General features: G+C 39.4%; 3 protein-coding genes across 3 annotated transcripts; all 3 read left to right on the forward strand.

Moving 5' to 3' along the window:
• Window positions 1–673: 673 nt before the first annotated feature.
• On the forward strand, window positions 674–6,149 carry LOC140933549 (beta-1,3-galactosyltransferase 5-like). Its single transcript, XM_073383147.1, has one exon. It carries the CDS (start codon window positions 731–733, stop codon window positions 1,742–1,744), a length of 1,014 nt encoding a protein of 337 aa, XP_073239248.1. The 5' UTR covers window positions 674–730; the 3' UTR covers window positions 1,745–6,149.
• Window positions 6,150–7,325: 1,176 nt separating this feature from the next.
• Window positions 7,326–9,662, forward strand: LOC140935685 (solute carrier family 25 member 44-like). The gene is made up of 2 exons (XM_073385253.1): window positions 7,326–8,135; window positions 9,317–9,662. The coding sequence occupies exons 1-2, from the start codon at window positions 7,431–7,433 to the stop codon at window positions 9,497–9,499; spliced, it is 888 nt and encodes a 295-aa protein (XP_073241354.1). The 5' UTR covers window positions 7,326–7,430; the 3' UTR covers window positions 9,500–9,662.
• Window positions 9,663–10,063: 401 nt separating this feature from the next.
• LOC140935686 (solute carrier family 25 member 44-like) lies at window positions 10,064–13,992 on the forward strand. Its single transcript, XM_073385254.1, has 2 exons — window positions 10,064–10,759; window positions 13,418–13,992. Exons 1-2 carry the CDS (start codon window positions 10,064–10,066, stop codon window positions 13,604–13,606), a joined length of 885 nt encoding a protein of 294 aa, XP_073241355.1. The 3' UTR covers window positions 13,607–13,992.
• Window positions 13,993–14,213: the final 221 nt, after the last annotated feature.

The following is a 14,213-nucleotide window of genomic DNA, read 5'->3' on the forward strand; positions in this document are numbered from 1 at the left end:
TTTAAATTTCACTGGTAAAGTTTTGTTTGGTAAAAATTGGTTTATTAGGTTTGGTAAAGTTTTGTTTAAAACTTAGTAATGTAATAATAATGGAATTTATATAGCGCTTATACATCGCTGTTCTAAGCTCTTTACAATGTAAAAAAGGACATAAGAATATCATTAATCACAAGCTTACATATAACTTGGCGTGAACGTTTGATCATCCATGAATTTCACCCCCCTTGTTTTTCTTTACCTGAGAGAAACATTGAGAATAGGCACAATGAAAATAGATTTTTGTCTATGGAATTTCTTGCCGTGATCAGTTACGGTATGATTCCAAGAGAGATCACGTAGCTAGAGATCGAAGAAATTTTTCGTGCGGTGATCAGTTACGGTATGATTCCACGAGAGATCACGTATGAGAGATCGAAGAAATTTTTGTTATCAACGATGTAAGAAGTTCATATCTGTTTAAATTGCAAAGGTTGCTATTGTCGTAAATTTTTTGTACAGAAAGATCTTTGCTAACCTATCATATTCTCTAGATCTTGTTACTTTTTAAATTTCTAATCTTCTAACGTTGCACATTCTTCTGGATACGGCTGGAATATTCTCTCTTTCCGCATCCGGGGGGCGTGTCTATAAATGGCTTTATAGTCGGTACACATTCCATCACTTGTCAGTTTATAGAGTCGAAGGTGGGGAAGGCAGTGAAAGCAGTATCAATGCAACTACAGGAAGTTTAATGCGACTGTCAATTCGTTTCGTCAGGAAATCTCTTCCACTGGTCCTTATCTGTATAGCGTTTCTGTTAACTGTTCGAATATGGAGAGTGTGGAACGACATAAACGTTATAAATATGAATTTTCCTACTGGCACCGGCTCTTCTTCGGTTGAGCGATCATCTGCTTTGACTGCGGGACAAAGCAGTCGATTCAGTTCATTAACTTCGAATTATACAACAAGGCAACCAATTCTTCAGCATCATATTCATCGCACAAAATTGTTGAGTACAGTAATTTGTCCGAACACATTATTTCTTCTTATTTTGGTGTCGACGAATGTTGGAAATGTCGACCGGCGCCACATAATACGCAAGACGTGGGGAGCTGATTACTCTCTCAAAACAAAATGGAAAACTGTGTTTCTCTTAGGGAAAAACAGCAACGACCAAGAGATGAAAATTTCTAAGAAGGAAGCTGAAATTTATGGTGATATGGTTCAAGCTGATTACTACGAACATTTCTGGAACATGAGTTATAAAGTTGCAATGGGTTTCGAATGGTCTGTAAAATATTGCTCTTACAGTTACTTGCTTAAGTCAGACGACGACGTGTTTGTCAACACTTTCGGTATGATGGATTTTTTAAGCAAGTACACAACGCCAAAGCACAAATTTTACACCGGCAATATTATGGTGGGCAGTGTTGTCATGAGAGATGGTAGATACGCCGTCTCGCCTGAAGAATACAACGAAACTGTCTATAAACCATATTGCAGTGGCGGAGGCTATGTTTTGTCTCGCGATGTTGTGGAACAGTTCCTGTCGTATTTTGATGTTTATAAACCTTTGAAAATTGATGACGCGTACATCGGTATACTGGCAGATCAAGCTGGTGTGAAAGTAACCAACAACAAAGAATTTCGTATGTATGAAACAAAGTGTGAATACAGGGAATCAACTCTCGTTCAGCATCCAGCGAGAGGAGACTGTGCGATTAAGCTGTACAACAGCATGATTGATAGTGTGTTAGGTTGATGAGCCCCTTAAGGCGGCGAGGGAGAGGGGGAGGGTTGAACTTGTCTCCCCAATCTGAATTTCAAAACTCTTTGTTTCAGATGTTGAGGAAGTAGCCATCCCTTTCCCCTTCCTCTCTCCCACTTGTCTGATGTTGCATTTAGGGACCGGTCATTTATATGTAGATGGGTGGGAGGGAAAAAAGAAGGGATGGGGGGGGGGGTTCAAGGCTATTTCAGATTGGCTAGAGGGAGGGTCAGCAGTTTGATTGTGAGGTATATTTTAACCCTTTGACTCCTGAGTTTTTCTGTCATATTGCTTCAGTTTTGACATACATACACTAAATAACATCTCAAGAGTTCCCTTTGAGGTAAAAGTACCTATAATCGTACATATTTAGAAAGTAGACATATCAGGGTTTCAAAATATATATATGTATTAACTTAACGTTTGTTTGGAGAGCTCTTTGCCTTTAGCCATCTCTTACAGTTGACAGTGTACATTTTGTGGCCACCGAAGCGCCTGCTTGCTCTCTTTCTTCAACATTTTCTTGGCCCCTACAGCGTGTATCTGCATGCTCAAGCTCTGAATTTATTGTTACCAGTATCTTCGTCCATTTAATCGGACTAATCTTCACCTAACCTGAATCATCGCTAAAATTCGGTGCTGCGAATATAGTTCTATCAACTCCATTCTTGACCTGACGCCATTTTTAAAGGTTATAATTAGCACAGCGAGGAAACATTGCCAAAAAGTTCGTCCAAAATGGCGAAAAACCGATTGAAATGGAATCATATGATAAACAACTTCATATAAGAAACATAAAGTGTCATTTGACAAAATATGGAGCCTTTCGGAGCCTTTTTTGGGACAAAATGTACACCTTATTTGGAAGCGCGCCTAAAAGTGCGCTCAGGAGTCAAAGGGTTAAGAGGGGTCCATTGGCCAAGATGGTTAAAGCATTTAAATGATAGAGTACAAACAATATAAGGGGTGACGAATGGTATTTGTGAGCATTCACGAGCATGCCAAGCACTGCGATTTTTTTGGGAGCACGAGCAGAGATAAAAAATTTGCTTTGTGAGCAGCGAGCACTTCTTATATTTGCCGCTTGCAGCAATCCATATGGACATCCTCTTCTTTAAAATAAAACAGAAAATATTTTAAAACAGGGTTTTAATTTAAAGCGCACCAAGTTCTTTGAAGCTAGCTTATTGAGATCTAACCAATTACAGTCGCATTTGATGCCAAATGACGTCACATTTTCGCTTCACTTCATCACACACGTGTTCGTACGGATCAGAAAGCAAAGGTCACAACCCAAGAGAGGGACTCCGCATATAAAAGGGTTGGGGATGCTCGTCGTCTCACTTAGGGCTGTAAATTTCAGATTTTGGTCTCACTTAGGGTGTTCTGGGAAAAATGCCATCATATTTAGCCGTGAAGGTCTCATTTAGGGTTGCACGTGAAAAAATATAAAAATATGTGTATTGTCGACTGTGTTTACCATGGTCTCTTTTAGGGGTCAAAAAAGCTTGGGCTACGCCCGGATCGGTCTCTTTCAGGGATTTAATTCAAAATTTCCGACGAGCATCCTCACCTCTTTCATATGCGGAGTCCCCCCCACCCCCCGGGGTCACAAGAAGAACAACCATATATAACAACCATATGTAACCATATATAGCTAGATTTTATTTTAGATTTTATTGCGTGCATTTCCACTGAACTTGATAGCCATATTTATAGGAATTAAGCAACATACAGAACTACATTCACTTTAACCCAACGAAGGATTTAATCGAGAAATACTGACAAGAAAGTGAGCTTGCGAGCAACTGCAAAAATTTTGGGAGCACGAGCAAGCGAGCACTCGTTTAAATTTTGCGAGCAAATCCAGCAAAGGTAAAATTTTGCGAGCAGTTAAAAATTTTAATGGACCATTCATCACCCCTAATATATGTCAAACAGTAATGACTTTATGCTAACCCTATTCCTTTTTGTTTATTTAAGGTGGCTCTACCTAGTATTTTTATAGGCACACCCTCCATCTTTGAATCTTATATACTTAAACAAATCTATCTGTTTTATAAAACGATTATGATACATGGATTACACTGTCTTAGACTAAACTTTATTATGGTATAATTTTTTGGTCAATGACATCCCAATGGTTTGAGCTCTAAAGCGAATTTCAGCCCTTTTTGGCATTTTCTTTTGAAAAGCTTTACGCTACGCATTCTTTGGATAAATGTCCTCTGTTGTGAGAAGTTCCACAAAAATCTATAAGAGGAATTTCGAGATATCTTGGAATTTCTATAAAACGGGTATGAATTATGCATGCCCTGAAGATTGGACTCAATGTAGAGAAATTTGCCACTTTTTGGATGTTTCTGAAAAGGTTTTATCACTTATTCATTTTGCAAATGATCCTTATACACCATAGAAAGCCACTGAACGCAAGTAGACTTGCTCGATTTTGAAACACATGAAAACGTATTAATCGGGGAGTGAAATGCAATGCTGAGCTCTTTTTATAATTTCTAAGGCTACTTTCATGAAAATAGCAATTAAAACAAAATTTGTAGATTCCCATGCAGCACACAAGAATTTACTGCGCTTAGTTGCCCTCTGAAATCTATTCACTATTGTTTACTCCCATTCTAGCTACAGCATTCCACATTTCGGAAAGATTTCAGAGCGAAACCAAGCATGGTAAATTCTCGCCTGCTGCATGGGAATTTGATGTTGTGCTAAACTTGAGACAATACGAAGTCCCAGAGCAAAAACTTAGCCAGATATATGACATTGCTTTAATATTTACTCACTTTTGCGCCCGTGTTAGACAACTTTAGAAGTTTTCAATCGACACGAAATTTGGGGATTTAATAGTACAATGATCAATTAATGTACTAAAGAAGTTTTAAAAAAATCTATCAACAAATTTTGTTTTAATCGCTGTTTTTGTGAAAGTAGCCTTAGAAATTACAAAAAGAACTCAGCATTGCGTTTTACCCTAATTCATACGTTCTTCAGAAGAAAATGTAGAGCAGGGCTGAAATTTGATTTTGTTGTTCAAGTTTTGCTGAACTCAAAGAGTTCTGGCACAAGTTTTAAGTTGGGCTATTGCATACTTTAATAAGCCAGTCCCTTGCAGTGTTGCGTGTGACCTATGTTTTACAATAAAAAGTTGTGTGCCTAAATATAAAGGTCATATTTAGTTTTCTGTTTTAGATTAGATGACAAGTTACTTCCAATCAACAACTCTCTTCTAAATATTAGACACCCCTTGTTAACATTAATAGAGTGCTTACCACTCATCAGAACTGACTTGCTGGACCAGTCCAGTCGTAAGGAGAATTCCACTATCAATCCAGGGCTGTAGCAAGCCTTTAGAAACTAGGGGACACAAAGAGTTTAGGTAGCTCATTTGTATTTGAAAAGCAGATGATTTTGGGTCTGGAGGACCCATTTGACTGGTCTCTGTATCTTAAAACCAGAAAATGTTTCACCTAGCTTCGGAAACATCATTGTTTCAGTGCTCTGGGAGATGAATTTTTATTTTCAACTTTTACGTGTGCATGTTTTGACTTTTTGGGGCAAAAAACTGGGGTGGCCCCTCCCCATGCTATGGCCCTGTAATGACGACTATCCTGCTGCATCAGTTTATTCCTAAATGGTGTGTATGGCAGTGATGGGTTTAAGTAAAAAAAGCTAATATTATTTGTCAGTTTTGACTTTTGGAAAGTGCCCTTGGAGTCCTTATTCATGGTATCATTTACATACAAACGTAACACTGGCACTTTTAGCCTCTCCTAAGGAGACATTTTTTTGCAGTTTTAAGGGGTGTCAGCTTATGGTGGGTTAGACTGTACGGCAATAGTTACTGTTTACAGAACAGTCATTTCTTGTGGAACTTATTCTTTAGAAGAAGCATTTGAGTTTTGCTGCCACTCGTTCACAGAAGAACTAGAGTAGAAAAAAGCATCAACTCGAAGAAATTTATATAATAATAATAATAATAATAATAATAATTTATTTCTTATTAGGTGCAAATTAACATCTGAATATGTTCAAATGCGCCTAACAACTATAACTACCTGTAATAATTACAATAATGTATACTTAGGAATACCTAAAATTTATCATCTAAAATTTATCAATCTAACTATAACAGGCAAAAGCCTTCCTAAATACATTTGGAACTTCATGACTACAAGATTTATTATGTAAATGTTATTGCATTACTGTTGTTGAGGCACAGATGTCTCTCACTTGAAATATCTCTTGCAGCATGGTAAGATGGCTGTATATGTTGTGGTTTAATTTTATCCTTGGTTTAAATTTTATTTCCCTTTGTTTTGGGGTATGGTAATGTATGATAATAAGTTTACAACAAGGAGAAATAAAATTAGGCAAGTTTGCTTTATGCAAATGCTTCAGTAAAAGAATCGGGATGAAACTTACCATGATTGCTATTTTCTTAATCTTTAAACTGTACTGTATTGAATTAAATGCCTTAATGTCTGGAATGCTGCAGCCTACCCACACCTGCCCATAGCAGTTACGGAGTGGCAGACCCTATATAATATATTTCAGATATTACTTTGAGCTGCATACTCCTCCTCATCCTCCTCTTCCTCAGGCCACTACTCTTTTGCTAGCTGCTCTGAAATTACAAAACTCCATACCTGGAAACATCAAGAAAGTAAAGACTGTACTTTCATCTTACCTAGTTGTCTATGGAACTCACAGGATTAAGCTTTAAGGGATGGTAGTACAGAAGACATTTTTTATAATTGATAATCATAACCATTGTTAAACATGAAATCAAAACATCTATAACTCTTTAAAACTAGTAAACCTGGTGATGAGGACTACAGGTGCCCCACATGCATTTCACAATATTGTACTTCATCAAATGGTGAAAGACGCTGTTTGCCTCTCTTTTCACCTGTAGGCCTTTAAATACAGTAGAACCCCGCCTTACGGCCACCTTGGTAATACAGTCACCTCGTTATTACGGCCACTTTTTTTTGGCCGCCTGGCAAAAATGACCGTACGTTTTCATGTAAAGAAACCCTCACTGATACGCGCGGTCACCTCCTAATTACAGCCAATTTTTTTTGGCCCATTAGTGACTGTGTTAACCGGGTACCACTGTAATATTTAATCTTACGTTCCTCAAGAAAAGGACATTTCACTTTTTATCTGCAATGGCCCCTAAGGTCCCCTAAGGATGGTTTTCGAATAGGAAAATAGGGGGGGTGTGGATTTTTTCTTCAAAGAAGCCGACAAAGGTGCTGACAAATAAACCCTTTCGACTTCTGTTTTCAAAGGGCACCAACAAACATTTGAAGGTTCGGATTTCAGTCATCCTTCAGTGGGGGCGTGGATAAAAAATGGAACATCCCAAAATAATCCTTTTTCCATTACTGTGCAATTGGTTTGTGCTTGGTACGCTGATTGCATGATTAATTGCATGATTTGCTTAAGGAACCCAGCAGGGTTGTTCATGTTTTCAACGCTCACCCGGCCGTCTGAACCAGGGCGGATGGGGCGGATAGGATTTCGTCAGATTGTCGCCTGGCTACTCAGCGCAATCAATATGGCGGCCGGTAAGAACATGCTGGCTTTCCGATCATTCTCTTACCTTTAGTGGTTTCTCAGACATGGAAATAAAAATTTGTAGCAGTGTTTTTCTACGCCAATGCCGGAGAAAGTGAATATCATAGAATGGAATCAACTAGAAAAAAGGAAGTATTATTTGTTTCTGAATGTTTACACGTTGGGCACAAATGCTGTAACATATCCTATCGATGTCATCAAAACCAGACTTCAACTCCAGCGCTCGAAATGCCTCTACAGGAACACGTTCGATGCTATTTACAAGACCGTGAAACACGAAGGATTCCTGGGGCTGTACAAAGGTTTCACAATAAGCCAAGTCAGTATCCTCACAGGGCATGTGTACGCCACAAGTTACGAGATTTCCCGAGAACAGTTCTCCACACTCCAGAACGCAGTCCGTGGCTTTATCGCTGGTGGACTCGCTGCAGTTGTGGAGCAGACATTTAGCAATCCAATCGACGTTATATCTCAGCGTCTGATGGTCGAAGGACAAGGACAGCGGAATAAACAATTAAACACTCTTAAGTTTCCGAAAATTGTTAGAAAGGTTTTGAAACAGCACGGAGTCGCTGGTTTTTATCGAGGTTTTGCTGCGGCTATACTTGTAGAGGGGATGTGGAGTGCAAGCTGGTGGGCGTCTTATGGTATGTCTTTGGAATTGCTTGGTAAAGTGGCTCCTGATGGGACTTCACATTTTGTCATACAAGGAGTTTCTGGAATGTTTGCTGGAATAATCGCAACTGTGATTGGGAATCCATTAGACATTGTTAAAGTTAGACTTCAGGTAGGTGAAGTTCTTTGCCAACTTCATGTTTCAAGGGTACTGACTTGAACAGGTGCCTCTCACTGTGTTACAAAATTTTGGCTCAGTCCAAAGTAGGCTAAGGGTGGAAATCTCTTTTCCCCTCCCCAATCATTTTTTCCAACCAATTTAAATACCTAAAATCTGGAGACTCTCGTTTTTCACTACCCCCCCCCCCCCTGTTCCCGCCCTCCCACCAAAAAATTGTCCCAGCCCCCAATGAAATGACTTTGGACATTATATGAAGTCTTACATAAGGTACATACTATCAAAATTTGCAATCATCGTTTTGATGTTAGTGACTAAATACGTGCAAGTTGCTGCAAAAAACTGTACTGTGAATAAGAAAAATTCAAGTTTTGAGCTTAAAATGGGCTAAATCTCAAACTATAAAGGCACAGAAAAGCTTAGAAGATGATTTTATCGGCAAGATATGGTGACCCATACAGGAGAGTGGGAGATCGATGCCATATCCGGCAGACTCCCAGATAATCCGGGAGAGTTGGCATGTATGCTATTGTATTTTGGCTTTTCTCAGTCCCTGTCACAGTTTCAACCTATCTTTCTGTCATTTGTCACCATTTCTGCTGCCCTATGTTGCTGTTTCAAGGCCATGTCGCTTCTTGGAATTTTACTCTGAAAGGGCCTCATTTTGGGGGTAAAAAATGTACAAATGAATTGTAGACATGGCCTTTCTTTCTTTCTTTCTCTTTTTCTTTCACAGTAACCTTACTTACGATGATTGCTTACTGGAAACAATCTTCAACCTGCTTGCATGTTTCTCTAGCCACTGTACTACCCCTGAGAAGAAAAAAGTGTAGCCTATATACTATTCTGATCTAGAGTAATTGCAGTCTGCCTTTTAGAGCATATTGAGAGAAAAATGCTTTTAGACAAAGAAGGGGTGGGGGGAGGAGGGCAAGATGAGAAATGATGGACTGTTGACTTCTTTTGGAGTAAACAAAGTCTCCACCAGCCCAGATATGGAGTAACTGACAGGTTAATTCACAGCTGTTTACAGATCAGTGATGGGTCTCTGGGTATGTTTGGCTTTGCCTCTTCCCACTCATGGTGCTTATAAATTATGTAAACATTAATTTACCTGATATTTGGATTTGTTTTATCATTAGAATTTCTTAAATTCCTTTTTTTGCTATTTTTAGGTGGAAGGTAGAAAATCTTTTTGGAAAACCCTCAAGAATTTGCTGACAAAAGAAGGACCCATGGCTTTAACAAAAGGAATGTTTGCTAGTGCTCTATCTGAAGTACCGTGCAGTGCTGTTACAATACTAGGTTATGAACTGGTTAAGAAACTTAGTTTAAAAGAGAATATCATTTTTGAATAACAGAATATTGGTAGGATTTGTTATGAGTCGTGATTTTAACCATCAACCAAAAAGCTTTCAGTTGATGTTGTAAAGCAATTTAAGAGTCATTGGGGAACAAGTTGAGGACAGTAAGTAAATATTATTTAAAGGAGTGTATGGAATAAAAACCTTACCACGATGATAACCCACCCGTATTTTCGTTCAATTAACCTCATGAATCTCGGAATTTTTTAAAAAACCTAAATGAACCGAAATGAGACCGAGTAAAAGCCCAGCAATGGAAACAAAACGTAGAGGAAATGCAAAAGAAGAGGCAAGGAGAGCTTCAGAAGGAGCAATTTAGCTTCGGGAAACAGAAGGCAGCATAGTCTTTTCAATTGTAGCAACGTTTTGGGCAGTCTGGGTTCTTTTTTGCCAGAAAGTGACTAGAAAACGGCTCGACAGCTTCAAACGGCGTTTTCGGCAAAATTTCAGGGGTAGAATGGGGTTACTGTAATTGCTATAATTACAGTATTGCATCATTTGGTGACGTAACAATGACGTAAGACTAGCGCGTGAACAGTTTTTATTGTTCCCTTCTTAATGCCCGAAGAAGTGAAGCAGGTAGAATGGCAGCACATTGATAAACTCAAATACTACACTTTGGGTAGCGCGTTCTTTATTGGTATCAACGCCGTCTTGTATCCTACAGACGTGATAAAAACTCGTCTTCAAGTTCAGAGAGCGAATGCCTTGTACAAAGGGACGTTTGATGCTTTATTTAAAACTCTTAAATCCGAAGGACTAAAAGGACTTTACAGAGGATTCTTGGTCAGTCAATTATCTGTTTTAGCGGGGCATTTTTACGTGACAAGCTATGAAGTTTCGCGTTCAAAAATGTCTTTCCTTAGCGACGGTTCTCGCGGGTTTGTAGCCGGTGGTTTTGCTGCTGTTATGGAGCAGTTTTTAGCCAATCCCATCGTAGTCTCACAGAAGCTAATGATACAAGGACAAGGAGAAACCAAGGCAAAACTGAAAGGTGCAGCTCACATCTCCACTGACGTCTTCAAGGACCAAGGAGTGAGGGGCTTTTACCGAGGATTCCTTGCCTCTTTGTTGACAGGGGCCCTAGGGAGCGCGGTGTGGTGGGGCTCATATGGTGTGTACTTAGACGTGATTGGGCATTATGCACCTGATGGTTCATCCCATCTACTGATTCAGAGTATGTCTGGTGGACTCTCGGGATTGAATGCCGCTGTTGTTGGAAATCCTTTTGACATAGTTAGAACGAGACTGCAGGTACTGTGAAACTGAAATGCGTGGCTCACGATAACCTTGTACGGTCACAATTAAAATCTTTAATTAAGATGATTGCTCAGTATAGCGTCCTAATACTTTGCAGGCTGTTTGTGAGATCCGGAAGTCATTTTAAACTCAGGGGTGTGCAAACTTAAAACGATTAAGTTAAGAAAATTGCAAAGATAAGCTTTGATACAGGCAGTTTTCCAGGACGGCGCGCCTTGGACTCCTGTAAATTGAAATCCCAGATAGATATGGCTGGCCTAAATCCTCCCTGCCAGCAACTTTTGGTGCTTGCCTTACTGGAAAACAGTCACTGGCGTTTTTTCCTGGGTCGCACCTGGGTATACTACTAGTAGTATTTTTATTTCTCCATAGATTAAACAAGTTTACAGAAATGAATAATTAAATAACAAATAACTCTAGAGAAGAAGGGGAAAAAAGTAAAACAAATACATTGCCCTAATAGATGGAATAATATAAAGGATTCGTAATAAAGTGGATACAAACGAGAAAATGCTAATACAGTACTAAACAAACAAAAACGATAGCATACAATAAGCAAATAACATAAAACTGGTCAAAACCCACACACACACAGCCATAGGTGAAAGCAATCTATATATTAAGTAGAATGTATGAGTATGTAAAGCAACTAATATAACCCAATCTAGCATTTCGTTTTTCTTTTTTTCTTTATTTCTTTTTTTATTACAACACTTTCTAGTCTGAGAACAAAGACGTATTTCGCTTCTCTCTACCGGAAGTACGTCTGTGTTCGCAGGATAAATACTTTCACATATTACAATACACCTAAAGAACATGCTCCTAAATTACAAAAGGAATACAAGGCTCGGAACACAGCTACTTACACTAATGACAGAAGAAAAAATTACAGGCCAAACTAGACGAATAAAATAAACGACATTTATTTAGTATTGGGATAAGTAATGACTGAAGACGGAATTCTTTAATAGTTTGTTTAGTGGGCGGAGCACCATGGGTAAGAAAATTTGGTTATCATTTTGGTTCTGACAAAACTGTTCGTAGGCCGGGGAGCGTACGTACGTCCACCAGTTCATGTTAGCAGTTGTGAAATGTCAAACTCGTTAGCAGTCAAAGGCATGCGCATATACTCTCTGTGTTTGACTTGGACATTCATGTAATTTTCATGTACTGATCAATTGACATCTGTAAAAAAGTATCCGCCGACCAGTGTCACATGATTGTATCGCGGGATCATGTATGCTACTCATTGAGGTGACGAATTTTTTAAAGTTATCCGCTGACATGACCAATTATTGGTTTTCAATTGATCGTGGGTTCAGGTCCTTTTTTTAAAAGTGGGAATTCAGCTTGCTCTCTGCTAGCGGGAAAAGTTGAATTGCTTGAGAAAGACATTTCTTAAAAGATCATTTAAGGGCTTAACTTTTGGCCTTGGCTAAATCCATTTATAAGAACGGATTAAAAGAGAGGCTATATTCAGATGTCGATATTGATCCAAGATTTTATAGTATTATACACTGTAGTCACCATCTGTCTTCTCATTGGCTAAAAGCCTACGGTTAATTCTGGGAAACAGCGCAACCTACAGATTATTCACTAATCTGTACCTACATATTAGTGAATAATCTGAAGGTTGCAGGGGAAATCAATGATTTCCAAGAGCAATGTCAAGTGCACGGACAGCAATGTCAAGTTCGCGGACAGCGGAGTAAGAATGGCTTCTCGATTCGCTTCATCGACCCAGCAAGAAATTGAGAAATTACTTGAAGATAAAGTATAATAAAACAATTATTAGATTCGGTTTTTGTGATATCCGGAATAATCAAGGTCTCGGTTAGTGTTATCAGCCGAAGCCTTCGGCTTCGGCTGATAACACTAACCGAGACCTTGATTATTCCGGATATCACAAAAACCTCATCCAATAATTGTTTAGTATTTTTACTGAAAGAAATGAGTGTAGATACCTTATTTGCATGAAGCTGTTATAAGAAAGTTAATTAAGAGTGAAGGGTCAGATAGTTCTCTGCGGTCCTGTAAAGACCAGTTTGTATTATTTCCGGCAAAATGCTTCAAAGTGCTGCAGTTACCCAGTCCACTGATAATAGAAAGACTGGATAGGAAACTAGCTGACGTGATCGGTTCCAACATAGTGGAAAAACGTGACGTCACATTATCGAGAGCCATTCAACCTCTAGATTTTTTCAAAGTTGTTCGCATGGTTTTCTGGTCTGGTGTGGTAGGACCCTGCACGAACGTCGAGCTTTCGCTCGCTCGCGCTTCGCGCTCGGCGCTCGTACGATCGCGCTTAAAAGCTCGACTTGTGAGCAAGTCTACCACTATGATGAAACCAGTCAACGCCATCTTGAAGCACGAACCAGCCCACGTTAGAAATCAGCCCACGTGACATAAGTTTCCTATCCAGTCTTTCTATTATCCATGCCCAGTCTTCCACGGAGCCGTTAGGACTCGTCACCAAATGCTCCTCCGACTTAAAAATGGGAGACCAGCAGTGATACTTATTTTGATTCAGTGGCTTTTTTTTAAGTCACATGTGCTCAAAATGTTTATTCTGAACCAATTATTCCAGCAAAGCCTGATCAATTAACTGATCTCGTGAAGTCGAACTAAAAGCTAAAGGTTTTATTCTTTCAGGTTGAAGGTGGAAAATCAATGACAATAACTTTTCAAGATCTTATAAAGAAAGGAGGTCCCAGGTCTTTAGCAAAAGGAATACTTGCTAGTATCACGTCATGGGTAACTTCAAGTATCATCATGATTGCTGCATATGAAACAGTCAAGAAACTCAGCCTAAATAAGGATGCCATTCACTTGTTCACGTAGAAAAGTCCAGTGTTTATTTGTGGTTTAAGGCAAGGGATATCTAAGGCTGAAATGTGTTAACTATATCAGACTTCCCTATGTCGGGGGGAGGGTGCGGCTACACGTAGGCTAGTATATGGCAGGAGAATGCAGAGTACAAGGTTATCCAGGTAGCTAAACAGGAGTTCCTAGGCTGATAATACAGTCAAACGTCAACATGTCACCGCGACTTTTATCCTCCAATTGCCTTTTTCGTTCTTCTGGTAGGGGGGCTGGTGGGGTCTCTTACTAAGACGAGTGGTGAACGTCCCCGTCTCAATTTCAAATTGTTTGCAAGATCAGAAGTTTCATTATTACAACACAGTGCCGAACCTTTTCAACCCGAGAACTACATGAGAAAATCGTGACCGTACCTCAAAATACTGTTATTGGCCTTCAAAATAAATAGTCAAAAGTAAAACGTGAGGCGTGAAGAATTAAACAAGACGTCTGTTCAAATGAAAAACCGACCCCGAACATTAAGCTTGTGAGAAGGCCCCCGAGGTAGCGTAGTGGGGGACGAAGGAAGCCGCCGCTCATCCTCCCCGTCAGCTCACGCTTTAAAGCTTTCTCCCTGTCCTATATCTCA

Source organism: Porites lutea, chromosome 4, assembly GCF_958299795.1.
Source record: "Porites lutea chromosome 4, jaPorLute2.1, whole genome shotgun sequence".
Taxonomy (NCBI): Eukaryota; Metazoa; Cnidaria; class Anthozoa; order Scleractinia; family Poritidae; genus Porites; species Porites lutea.

Bases quoted from the DNA above. Each gene is read 5' to 3' on its own strand.
- LOC140933549 (XM_073383147.1), top strand. From the start codon at position 731: ATGCGACTGTCAATTCGTTTCGTCAGGAAATCTCTTCCACTGGTCCTT.
- LOC140935685 (XM_073385253.1), top strand. From the start codon at position 7,431: ATGCCGGAGAAAGTGAATATCATAGAATGGAATCAACTAGAAAAAAGG. The intron at 8,136-9,316 runs GTAGGTGAAGTT...TGCTATTTTTAG, and splicing joins TTGTTAAAGTTAGACTTCAG to GTGGAAGGTAGAAAATCTTT.
- LOC140935686 (XM_073385254.1), top strand. From the start codon at position 10,064: ATGCCCGAAGAAGTGAAGCAGGTAGAATGGCAGCACATTGATAAACTC. The intron at 10,760-13,417 runs GTACTGTGAAAC...TTATTCTTTCAG, and splicing joins TAGTTAGAACGAGACTGCAG to GTTGAAGGTGGAAAATCAAT.